The 13,073-nt window shown below is 44.1% G+C and overlaps 1 protein-coding gene across 1 annotated transcript in view; it reads left to right on the top strand.

The window, feature by feature from the left end:
- Positions 1-5,427: 5,427 nt before the first annotated feature.
- The window catches only part of TMEM47 (transmembrane protein 47), a 30,442-nt gene continuing 22,796 nt past the window's right edge, over positions 5,428-13,073 (top strand). Inside the window, exon 1 of the mRNA XM_025439572.3 lies at positions 5,428-5,880. Within this exon, the coding sequence (XP_025295357.1) occupies positions 5,655-5,880 (226 nt within the window). The 5' untranslated portion in view covers positions 5,428-5,654. The remainder of the gene's footprint in view (positions 5,881-13,073) is intronic.

Genomic DNA, 13,073 nt, shown 5'->3' with positions numbered 1-13,073 from the left:
TCCCCCCGATTGCAGATATGAGTTCTTCCAGCCACAGAGAAGAGGATGGATCCATACTTTCTAACGAAAGAGAACTTTCTTATACTATAGATATAGTCTCTATCAGGAGAAGACTTGGGAAGGGCTCCCAGCTACAATTTTGAGACTGTCAATACAAAAAAATAAACACAAGATAAATAATGCAACAGTGCAAATCATCACATCACTGGATGAAACTATTTGTGAGATGAGAAACTGACACTATTGCAGACCAATTTGGGAAGGTGGAGGTCGGGTGGGTTCCTAACCAGGCATTTCTTAGAATTTTCCCATTAGTCTCAACGGTCTTCATTCAAATGTCTAAGGGTAAAAGGCCTCTATGAAAATTCACAAAGAAGTGCACAAAGATGACTTTAGCCTGAAATCTAAAATCACAGAGGAAGATGAGCTAACAAGTTCCAGAGAGCAATGGAAAGGGTGATCAATTTCTCAGGGTGATTCCTGATGTTGATGATTCCATCTCTACTCAACTTTGCACCAAGAGAGATGTAGAATTAATATATCATGCTGGCAGTGGCCAAGGAAAAGTGAAATTCCACCAGGATGGGAATTTGTTGGTAGGCATGCACTTGCTTTAGGGTCACCAAAAGTTTCAACTTGTAGTTGTAGAAACAAAGAGAGAAACAAAAGTATAAAAATGCCGTCATGAGGCACACCTGTCCGTTTATCCACAAAGCTAAAAGTCAATACAAATAAAATATATAGAGGAAGTTTTGTGCCTATAGGTGATTGCTATTAAGGAAATTAATGCTTGAAAAAGATGGAAAAGGCATTTAGAATTAGTCCCACCGGGAGTATTCTAATTTTCCATGTATTCCTACCTCCTGGGCATCTGACTCATGCTTCTTTCATTATAACAAACATTTATTTTAAAACTAATCATCCTTCAACTCCAGTGGCCTCTTGTGTTTTCACTTCCAAGATTTATTTCCTGTATTTGTGGAGGAGTAAATTATTATGGTCACAGGTACCATTATGAAACAACAATTAACTTGAAATCAAAACATCAACACATAATGTGAATAGCCAATGTTCTATTAATGACTTAAATCTAACTGATTCAACAATATCACACATTTTTAAATTGTTAAAGACCTTAGCAAATGATGGTATTTAGGTTTTTGGGATGTGCAATTCCTTATCTTCATCAATGTTCTTTTTTATGAAAGCAGAAATAAGCAATTATTAGTAACAATCTTTTCTGATAACGCTAAGCCAAGAACTTCGCCGCAACGCAAGAAGAAATCTCAGTCATGCAATACAGAATACACCATATAACCTGGAACTCTCTTGGACCTTATTAATTATCATAAAGAGCAGCCGGGCCTCATTATATCATAGTTTCACTCCCAACAGAATCCTTCTGGCATGGAAGTCAAGAATGGATTTAGAGTAAAATGAATAAACCACAGACGCACCCTTTGTTTCTGATTTTTAAAATATTTTGCCAACATTATCATCCGTGACACTGGAAAAACAGTTGGTGTGTATTTTTAATCTTTTAATGATTGCTTCATCACTTTCCCCCTCCTTTCTATTTCTTCTTCTCTAGGAGCAAACAGGTCTAACCAGTAGGCATCTGGATGTGATCCCAGTGCTGAAAGAGCCTTGGTAGCTGCACTTTAGTAGTTGTACATTTCAAATGCCAAGCAAATGCAGAGATGTGCCTTTGCGGATAGACTGTGAGCAGATGACGTGACATTTACTCCTCTTTATTCTCTTAAGACACATTCAAAGTCTGGAATGTGCTCCTCCTCCCCATCTCTTCTATACCCTCTACCTCCCACCACGACACTTTTCTATTTTTCTGATGAACTTCCCAATCTCTTCCATCTGACCTCATCTCTCACATCACTGCCCCATTTTTCTGGCCTGATTCAAGCAAGGGGTTCATCTTTTCTTTTTCTTCAGGGTCCAGGGAACGACTCCTCCCTGCCTTTCCCTGGCTATACATCTCACACAAAGTCACACATTGCAGTTCTGTGACTCCAATTTTCATGGAGTTCTTCCACCGTGGGATAGAGTTAGGGCCTCCAGCCTTGGCCCCCCTGAGGCTGAGGGCGAGGGGTGACTACAGTACCACGGTGTTCCAGGCTAGGCTCAGGTGAAAGAGCAGGCCTCCGGCCTTGGAGTAACACTATATAATACAGGGCCAACAAAGTCATTCTTCTAAGAGATTTCAAATAAATTCTTTTGAGCTAGGAACTCTTTCTTCACTGTTCAGTGTTGGTCCATATCATTTCTCAGATATAAGTTCATTTCAATCTTCATTTCTACCTCTCTCCTACACACACACACACACACACACACACTCCTTAGTTGTCACCTCCTATCCTACTTCCAGTCAGTTGACTTATTTTTTTTTTTGTAGTTTTCATTTAGTGTTTACTGATTGTTGGAATCCTCCACGAAACTTTTTCCATCTTTAGGGTAAATGTAAGTTCACCATCCCCTAAATAAAATTTTGAAAGAAGTCATATCTGGAGATAATTCATTAAATGGAGTGTTCTTATGAATTTTTCTTTTCCGTTAGGGTAAGATTTTAACCAGATTATAGATATATTACATTATAATCAATGTTGAGGAATTCAGACTTCTTCAGATTTTTTAAGGATACTCTGGTGCACGTGCTGTAAATTTAGACAATACTCAATAGGTTCTGTGGCTGCATATTTATTTATGCTAAGTGGGAATAAACCAAAACCATAAATAGCCTCACATCAGTCTGGAATTGTTTTTTTCCACCAAATGAGTTTGCTACAAACTTATGAAAACAACAACAAAATACTTTATCTTGAGAGCTTTTCATATTTTAAAAGCGAGGACTAAGGATGGTAGATCTGTATTATGTTGTACAAATTCTAAAAATGATTAACAAAGGAATGGAATATTTCCGGAGAATTTGGGTGTTTGTGGTTAAAATGGCTTATTTTTCTAATTTTGGAGACAGTGCAGAGACAATTTTGTAGGTAGGACAAATTAAGATGTGTTCATTCGAGTAAGCAGTTGAAAACAAGCCAGAAAAACGAAGCAAAATGAGTGTGTGTTGGAGGGGCTGAGCGGAGCAGCTAGGGTAGAGGGAGAGAAGGAAGGAACCTCAAATCACAGGAAACAAAGATAAGAAAAAATAAAACTTATTAAAGGGCAGGTTATAGAATTTGGAGAAAAAAGATGTCTTTATAACTGTGAGGCAAAGTCAGGAAATTTTCTTAGATATTATTTTCAAATGTACATTATAAACCCATGAGCATAAATCCAGGTAAAAGAGGGCACCTGGGTGGCTCAGTCAGTTAAGCGTCTGCCTTCAACTTAGGTCAGGATCCCGGATTCTGGGACCAAGTCCCAGCCAGAGCTCTCTGCTCAGCGAGGAGCCTGCTTCTCCCTCCTCCCTGCTCCTTTCTTTGTCTCAAATAAATAAATAAAATCTTTTCTAAAAAAGTCCAGGTAAAAGAAAAATATCACATCCCTGTTAATCATCCTGGTTTTTAATTTTTCAGTGTTTCATTTGTTTTCATAGAGAAGCTTGAGGCTTCTTTCTGCTTGAAAGGTCGAAGACCAAGAAACTTACTGGAAGTTAGAGGTTAAGGAGCTCAGCCTGGTCTAGCATTCCTTTGTGAGGACGGTACATATCACAATTGAGAGGTAAGGGGAAGTTGCCAATTTCCTAATTTCCAAGTGTAAGAAAACCACGGGTTTTTATTTCACATTGGATTGACTCTTATTCTCAAGTCATTTTGACGCTAACTCGATGGTTTCTTCCATTCAAAATATTGCTTCGGCCAAAATGCCGTCCGCTCTATGGAAAGATGTGCTTACAGGAAAAAAAAAATTGTTATCAACAAAAAGTATGAAATCCCAGAGTGCCGAGGACAATGTTTCAATAGAGGAGCGAAAGCATTTCTTTCATTCTTCCGATCTGAACCACTATTTTGGGTTTCTACCAAATTTTCCAGATGGTGAAAGATCTGGGAACATCCCCATCCCCAATGATCTATTCAATAAATTGCTTCTTTTATAGGAAAAGTGGAAAGTAGTCAGAGATACAATAGAGAACCCGCCAAGCCCAAGCTGCACTAGTCAATTACAGAACCACAAAGTCAATTTCGAGGGGCGTTTATTCCTCACAGATAAACAAACAAAAGAGCGAGTCTCCTTAAGAACAGAGGCTAGGGGGATCCCTGGGTGGCGCAGCGGTTTGGCACCTGCCTTTGGCCCAGGGCGCGATCCCGGAGACCCGGGATCGAATCCCACGTCGGGCTCCCGGTGCATGGAGCCTGCTTCTCCCTCTGCCTATGTCTCTGCCTCTCTCTGTGTGTGACTATCATAAATTAAAAAAAAAAAAAACAAAAAAAAAAGGACAGAGGCTAGGTTGTATTGGGCTGAATCCTCAGCTTGGAGCGCACAGTAGGTGCTCCATAAATGTGTGTAGATTAATTACTTAAAAATATGCCACTTTTCCTACGTCAGGCTCTGGGCTAGGTCTTGTGGGGCGCAAGAATAAGTTAATGCCCTGGGAGGAATTCGGATCTCACTTGGCACAGCGTAAAACCGAATGAATAAAGGTTTTAGTCAACGCGCAATCCAAGAACGGAGCCGCAGAGAAGCCAAGGAAGGATTACTTCACATTTTGCAGGAGCTCTCATACCCATTTTAGCGCTTGCGTTCCCTGAGCAATTGCCCTTTATAGGGGGCGCAAAAGGAGGCGAGTCCAGAGAACCGAAGCGATAGCCGGATTGGGGGAAAGTTAGGAAACAGGAAAAACCGCGGGGTTCCAAAGGGCCAAGACTTAAGTGTGTGCTGGGTTTGAAAAGAGGACTATGCCTTTTGTCACTCTTCTTCCTCCAAATCCCCCGGGAGGAGAAACTGGCTGGGGGGGCGGGGGCGGGGTTTACATCAGAGAGACACAGCAGGAGTACCGCTCTTTGCTTTAACGGCCACAGCCCCAGAAACCTATGAATCCACAGCTGACGCCTTCCAGAAAAGGACCCACCCAGGCTCGCTAAGAAAAGGAAGCCCACGTGACCGCGGAGGGTGGGGGTGGGAAGTGAGGCGACCCCGGAGCGCGAGAGGCCAGGGGCGGGGCCGGAGACCAAGCGGTACAAGGAGCCGCCCCGCGCAGACGGTCCGGGGCGAAGGGCTCGCTCTGGGCTAGGCGCTGGTCGGACGCTGCGCAGGAGACAAGTCGTCGGAGCGCCCCGCGCACGGCGATCAGAGCAGAGGGACCCGTTTCGCGCACGGGCACGGGGCGGGGCGCGCGCTAGCCTCTCGCGCCGGGAGCGGGGACCCGAGCTTGGCGCCGCCCGGGTGCGGACCCGCCGCCCCTCCCCGCTCGGCACCGCCTCCCGCAGCCCGGGGCGGGGCCGGGGCGGAGCTAGCTGAGCCGCGCCGGGGCGGAGCGGGCGCCGGCAGAGCGCGGCTCGGGGCTGGCGGCGAAGGTCCGCGGCGGGCTCGGCGTGGCTGCGGCTGCCCAAGACCCCCCAGCCCGGCCGGGAGCTCCCGCAGACCCACCTTCGCGGCGCGCGCTTCCCTCCAGAGGAGGTCGGGCTCCCGGCTCTGCGGACCCGCCTGGCGACCTCGCCTCCGGCGGCGGGGCGCGCGGCTGCGGCGCCCGGGGCATGGCTTCGGCGGGCAGCGGCATGGAGGAGGTGCGCGTGTCGGTGCTGACGCCGCTGAAGCTGGTGGGGCTGGTGTGCATCTTCCTGGCGCTGTGCCTGGACCTGGGGGCCGTGCTGAGCCCGGCCTGGGTCACGGCCGACCACCAGTACTACCTGTCCCTGTGGGAGTCCTGCCGGAAACCCGCCAGCTTGGACATCTGGCACTGCGAGTCCACGCTCAGCAGCGGTGAGGGCCCGGCGCGCCGCGACCCCTGCCTCCCGGAGCCCGGGACCGCCCCGCGGCCCGGACGGCCACCGCCTCTCGCCCCCACCCACCCACCCACCCCTGCCGCGTCCCCGACCCGCCCGCCCGGGGCCGCCCCGCTCCGCTCCGTCCTGGCCCTCCGCGGGCCCCTGGGCTACGTGGGGCCGCCTCCCTGACCCGCGCCCCTCCCCGCCCGCCCCCCCCCCCCCCCCCCCCCCCCCCCGGCTCCTGGCCGCCGACGCCAGTGCCACGGGCGCCCCACGCCCCCACGCCCTCTCCGCCCTCCCGTGGCCGTTCCGTGGGCCCCGGAGTAACGCGTATGCTGTTTGCGGTAATTGATCCCCTTTAAGGCGAGAACCGTGCGGTGGTGTTCAAAATGCAACGCCTTCCACGCTCTCGTTAAAAAGGACAAGCGAAACCGCCCCAACTGCACCAGGACGCCCCGCGTTCTCTGCTCCGTCTTCCCCCTCCTCTCTCAAGGAGCAATTTGCCTGACTTTACCTCGTAGTGCCCACGTTTCTGGCAGCTCTACTCCACTTTGTCTCGGTTTTCCCTGGGGAGTTTCGGTTTGGCTTTTATTTCCTTAAATTTTTGAGGGGTATGGAGAATTGGAAGAGACAGGCGTAATTTCCTTTCCTTTTTTGGTGACACGTCGTTGGTTGTGAGTTGCCCTTTCTCTCCTCTCCCGAGATCTCCTCTCTCCTCCGTCAGCTACTTACTCGCAGACGCCGGGAAAGTTGTGGCTTATTCAGCTCGCACTGGAAGCTGCAGATGGACGGGGTGGAGGGTGGAGAAGAAGGTAGTCACTGGGGCTGCCGAGCCCCGGCTGGGGCTTACTGTCTCCTTGACCCCCAGTTGCCTTGCCCTGCGCCCCACTTAACGCCGTTAGCAGAAATCGGCCAACTTCCGATTTCTTGCAGTAGAAACCCCTTTCCTTGCTAATCTTGATTCTTCAGCTGCTGGTGTCAGTGCAGAGAAAGGGGAATAAAGGAAGACGACCTGCCCGTGATTTTACACTTACCCACGCGTTACCCCCTAAGAAACTGATTAAATTCCTTCGTGACAGTTTGTCTTCTCTGGGACTATTTATGAAGCTTTACTGGAGACGTTTCAAGTTCCAAGAAAGTTGAAATAGCACAAATGCCACACAAATCTGATTTACTTTTGTGTTTGGTTTCTTGTTTCAAGAAAGATTAGTTCACTTGGTTAAGTTTCTTCCATAAATTTGATTTTCTGTTTACAAAAGGCTTTTTCTTTGATTTTACTTCAAAATTCCCATTGACGGGGGCTTTGCCTTTGTTGCTTAATTCACTGTGGCGAGGACTGGTTGGCAGCAGGAGGTCAACATTTAGGTCTTTCAATTCTTTCAGGGTTGGTTGTTTACAACTAAAGATAAAATAAATTGGTAAAATGCCTTTCTTCAGTAACCAGGGGATCCAAATAAACTTTGGAGAAAATATCTTTTCTTTCCCCTCTCCAATAGAAATGGAAATTTATGTAGGAATGCCAGCTTCAGCATGTCTCCTTAGCAACGGGAATCTTTTGCCCCTTTCTCCTGTCTCCTGAAATAATAGCCCCCTGATTGCATAAAGACTTTTCAGATTGGTTAGAGAAACCAGCCTCTACCCCTCTTTTCTTTTCAGACCGTATCCTTTTCTCTTGGCCAGGAATGTGGGGAATGGGGAGAAGCCAGCCCCAGTTTGTTGAGCAGTATGCAGTGTTTGCTAATCTTTCATTAATTGCCTGCATACCCATTTATCTCAGTCCCCCCCCCCCTCCAGGCAAGGAAATAGAGAGACTCAAGCTTAATGCAAATGTAGTGATAAGAGGTCTCTATGAGGTAGAAATTGGAGGCAGGTACGGGTTTCTGATTGTTCCCCCCCCCCCCCACCGCAGCCCGTTGTTTTACCCTTCTGCTGGAACTCATACCACAGCATTTATTTCTATTTGGGTTCCTGAAAATCAGCTTCAGTTTTCTTTTGCTTAAAATAGTTTTCATCCCAGAAAAAAAAAAAAAAGTGTAGTTGGTGAGCAAATGATGTGGGAGGCATAGAGATGGTTTTGTTTGAGGCTAACTGGAACAAGTTCTTGACTTTCTTTATGTAGTAGTGGTTCATTTTTCCTCTCCAAGGCGGTGGGTGGGGGGGGGGGGTGCAGGAGGAAAGGAAACAAAATATGGAAAATTGCTCTATCTCCCCCACTCCACAAAATGTGCTTTCTTAAAACGTTCTGTGAACTTGAAGCTTCTATCCACAAATGTTTTGAAACGAAGAGGGAAGCTTAAACTGAAACGAGCAATGCTTTTCTTGCCTGTTCCAGAGGGCAGGCAGCTTTTCTCAGTCTGTTTGCTGTGTGGAGGAGCAGAAAGCAGGGAGGGAAATGTCTTCTCTGAAGATTTTTAAGAGATCCACTTGCTTGTCTCTTGAAATGAATTACCTTGGGAGGAACCACCAAGGACAGTTTTACTGAAGGCCCTGCACCAGGATCTTCGGGGCTTAATTAAAAACCTTTGTCTTAATTAGAATTAAAACTGCTATGAAGAGGCAAGCTTGTGATTTACAGAAGGGAAATTCAGGAATGTTTCTACTGACGGCAATATGTCCTACTTAGGCCCAGTTCCTACGGAAACTTTCCCCATAGCCATTATTTTTAAAGCTGCATTTTAATTTTGGTATCAAATACGCGTCGTTTGCGGCATATAGCCCGTTCTGTGGTTTTAAGCAAAAGCAGAACCATGCCTTTTGTGTCCTGGTGTATTGAAGGTTGCGTCAGCACTTCTAGTACGAACCAGTAATCCGGGTGTCAGTCAACTGTAATGCTTTTCTCTGGTGTCCCAATTCAGTGTAGGGGGACAGTCCAGGCATTCATCTAAAGCTCTAAGTTTTCCAAAAGGACAAATGGGCAAAACAGCTAATAGACTGCCATTCACGGTGGAAACAAAAAATAATAATAAGGTGTGCTTCTTAGGAAGTTTTGAATAGGTAGTACTCATGGCTGCCGGCCACAGAATTTCTAAGGATAGTTTTCCCCACTACTGATTTTGGCAGCCTTTTAATAAATCTCTAATCATATTTTTAAATGGTAGTAATGTTTTTGGCTTTTGCTTACTCACACTTACTTTTCATAACTTTTGTTTAGAATATAGTTGTTAGGATTTCATAGCCATTACAAAAGAATTCTTAGTGCAAATAGGATTGCTCAAGCAGATACAGAATGCTGATGCCCTAAACTTGACGTCAAATATGTTGTGTAACCTCTAGGGTGGTTTGATGTTTCTTCTTTACAGTTTATCAATATGTAGCTATTTCATGTAAGGCAGATTCCTTTTTTTGATGTCTATGTGATTTATTGACTAAGCGAAAAGCAAGGACATGCAGATGGCCAAATGAACACGTTTAACTAAGAGTCATTTTAGGATATAAAAAGTGCATTTATCCATCTTGCCATCCACAAAATCTATCCATCTTTTCCATCCATGAAATACTTGATCAAATAATGGCTTTTTCAAGGAATTTTGTTAACATCATTCGTGCACTGTCCTAAAAATAGCTTCATTTGTAACATGAGTCACTGGCAGTTTTGAAATGGCAGTGCGCACCGTATGCTAATAACAGGTGAATATTATTATTTTCAGTCGACAAGACGTTCTCTTAAGAGTGCTTTATATGTAGCTTATTTTCCTAGAACTAGCCAAAAATTCCACTTTAAAAGGCATTATAAGAAAACCCACATTAGGTCTTAGTTTAGGATAAACCAAACTACCTAGACAACTGCAAATCTTAGAAAATCTGAGGTTTAGTGCTTCTGAATTGAGATGTATATCCTCTGTGCATATTTTGAATCCATACCTTCATTGAGAAACAGAATTTCTCTGGGAAACCTCACAATGTGATTTACACCGGGAAGGTTCAGCTTGTTGCTTGAAATGAGTTGGTATTGTTGTGTGTTTACAAATAGCTCTGCAAGCCTGGAGGTCATGACAGACCCTCTTTTGGCTTCCTGAAAAAGAACAGAAGTAGAACAAATGCAGTTTTATTTAACCTACACAGCATAGGTGGGTGGAAAAAGTACACAAAGCGTAGCACTCGGCACCAAAACTTTCTCAATAAACCAGAGAAAGCCAAGTATGACTTATTTCACAATCTTCACGATCATTTTCTTTTAGCATCTCCTAAGATTTCCAAGCTCCCAAGATTGACTTTTACAAAGGACGTTTTAATTTGTGGGCAGATATAATTCCTCTTTTGCTCACATTTATAGAATGATTGTAATCTCCAGGGAACCATTTAGATCAGTCTTTGTCAGCAAAGGGATTTGATGGGTGTGTGAGAAGCCTGGCCTTTCATAAAACATTTCACAATAAAACCAAGACAAACAAAAGTGTATCTCAAGCAATAGATTTTGCCTGCTGTCAGGAATATATTTTAGGAATTTCTTTCAAGTTTCTGTTAATGATAAGACCATTTAGTGAAACCAAAGATAAATCTAGTAAAACTAGATATTTAGTGAAAAGGATTGTAGATGCTTCAAAATAAGTTCCTGGAAAACATTACCTAAATACCACAGTAATTTTTTATATGGACGATGCTAAATTGTAATGTAATCCTGTAGGAGGGCAGAGTAGTGTGGCGGAGAATACACGAGGCTTTAGATTCAACCTGCCCTGAACTTGGCCACTTACCAATCATGTGACCTCATACAGTTTAATGGCTTCAGATGATTTGGCATTAAGATTAAATATATAAAAGTATCTGCTCCTTAGGGTTGTGCTCCTTCCTTATTATATATTCAGAAAAACAAGCCCAAAGTGAGGTGGTTTTTTTTTTTGATAGTTGAGGACTCCCCCCACCCTCCTTAAAAGGTAAACTCTTTGCATTGAGTAATGAGATATGCTGTTGGTTTCAAATTTAAACTTTGCCATGCATCACCAAGCATTTAACAATGCCCTTGGTAGATCATGATCACAAAACTATTACCAAAAGCTACCTTTTTTGTCAGCACTATTACAGGGCAGACATCTCAGTTATTCCCAATGTCACAGTAAACTTGCAAGGTAGCTAACGTTATCCCTATATGTTATTGAAGAGACCAGGCATTTTTGTGAGTTTACCAAGTTTTCAGTCAGCGGTAGAGACAGATTTTAATCAAGAGAGTACCAGTTACTAATACTGGGAAACAGACCACCTCAAAAGTTATTGTTATAAAACAACAGTCATGTTATACTCATGACTTCTGTGGGTCAAGAATTCAGATAGGGCATAATGAGGATGGTATATCTGATGCTCCAGGATGTTTGGGGACACAGCTGAGGGTGGGACATAATGGAATGGTTGAGGACTGGAACATCTAGAACTGCAGGATCTTCCAAGTAGTTTCACTGGGTTTGGCACCTTGGTGGAAATGGCTGGGACACCAGACTCCGCTGGCCTTACTAGCACGGTGGCCCCAGGATAGTCAAACTTACTACAGGATAAGTGGTTTTCCCCAGAATTAGGGTCCTTAGAGAATCAAGCTCTGTCTTAACTAGCCTGGGAAGTCACAGAGGAGCCATAAGGCAGCCCAGATTCCAGGGGAGGAAAGTTGGAAGCCACCTCTTAATGGAACAGCAGCAAGGTCCCATTATGGAAAGAACATGCAGGATAGGAGATGCTGTTGGGCTACTTTTGAGGCATATAGTCTGATGCTGGAGTCTAACTGCCAATCTGCATTCTTACTTTATTGCCTCTGAAGAACAAAGACAACTGACATAGCTGCTTTCTTAAGAACTTTGAATAAAAAAAAAAAAGGTGAGGGATGCCTGGGTGGCTCAGTGGTTGGCTCAGGGTGTGACTCCCGGTCAGGACTCCCTGTGAAGAGCCTGCTTCTTCCTCTGCCTGTGTCTCTGCTGCTTTCTCTGTGTGTCTCATGAATAAATACATAAAATCTTTTAAAAAAATAAAAACTTTGAGTCAATTATCAAAGTAAAATTTGGCTAGGGCAAAACTGCCCTCAATACATGGCTTTAACGATTGGTCACTTGTATGGGGTTACCTTGGATTTGGAATCAAATGAACTCAAAAAACTAACCTCTCTACAAAGAGAGACCTTTTACCTCTCTCTTAGCTAGGTGACCTTAAGCCATTTTGGTTTAGAGTCTCAAATGACCAAGGCTCAAACTGATTAAGAATCTGGAGTATAATCTACTTCATGTTGCTGATAAAATTTTATTGTCTTTTTTTTTTAAAGAAAGTTTTGTAGGAGTCTGATGCAATAGATGCTTTGTACACGAACCCTAAAATGTTAAAATTTCAGACAGGAGCCAAGTTTTGTAGCACAGAAAGGTGTTGGAGTTGCAGAATTGTTTCTTGTTTGCTTGTTTTTCCCTTGTTTTAATAACATAATTCTTTTTTTTTAAGATTTTATTTATTTATTCGTGAGAGATAGAGAGAGAGGCAGAGACACAGGCAGAGGGAGAAGCAGGCTCCATGCAGGGAGCCTGATGTGGGACTTGATCCCAGGACTGCGGGATCACGCACGCCCTGAGTCGAAGACAGGCACTCAACTGCTGAGCCACCCAGGGGTCCCTAATAACATAATTCTTTTCCTGACATTTGCTCGTGTGTGTTGAATTGCAGAATAATAGCACATTTGAAGTAGAAAAGATTTTAAAAGTATTCGTGCCCCATCCAATTTCTTACATGGATAGCAAAGAATGAGGAAGATGCAATGGTAGTTACTCAGTAGGGATTGAACTTCGCTGTAGTATTTTTGCAGGGTGCATTTTCAGACTTTCCTGTCATATTGCAGGTAACTAACTATCTTTTGGTGTTTGAAAGTTTGTTGAATACTCTCAGGTATGGAACTTTGGATGCAGAGATAAAGTGCCACACATGAAATAGATGTCTAGTTTTTATAATCATCCAAGATTTGATTTCACATAGAATTTAAGGTCTTCAGATAGACTCCTCTGTCGGTAAGTCCGTGAAATTTTAGATGTTTCTTGTCATCAAATTTACATTGTTGGCATGACTAGTCCTTAAAAATCAACAAAATTTCTTCAAGTTTTGCCGTGAAAGGACGCTTTAAAACATCTGTTTAATTTTAGGTTGAATCATAATTGCAAAAGTATGTGGAAGGCAGCCATGTGAGTTTCTTAAATTGATTAAATGAATATAAATTTCACTAGATCGAGTAAT

Source organism: Canis lupus, chromosome X (assembly GCF_003254725.2).
Source record: "Canis lupus dingo isolate Sandy chromosome X, ASM325472v2, whole genome shotgun sequence".
NCBI lineage: Eukaryota > Metazoa > Chordata > Mammalia > Carnivora > Canidae > Canis > Canis lupus.
The sequence above is the reverse complement of the archived record's forward strand: the minus strand, read 5'-3'. Positions and strand labels throughout refer to the sequence as shown.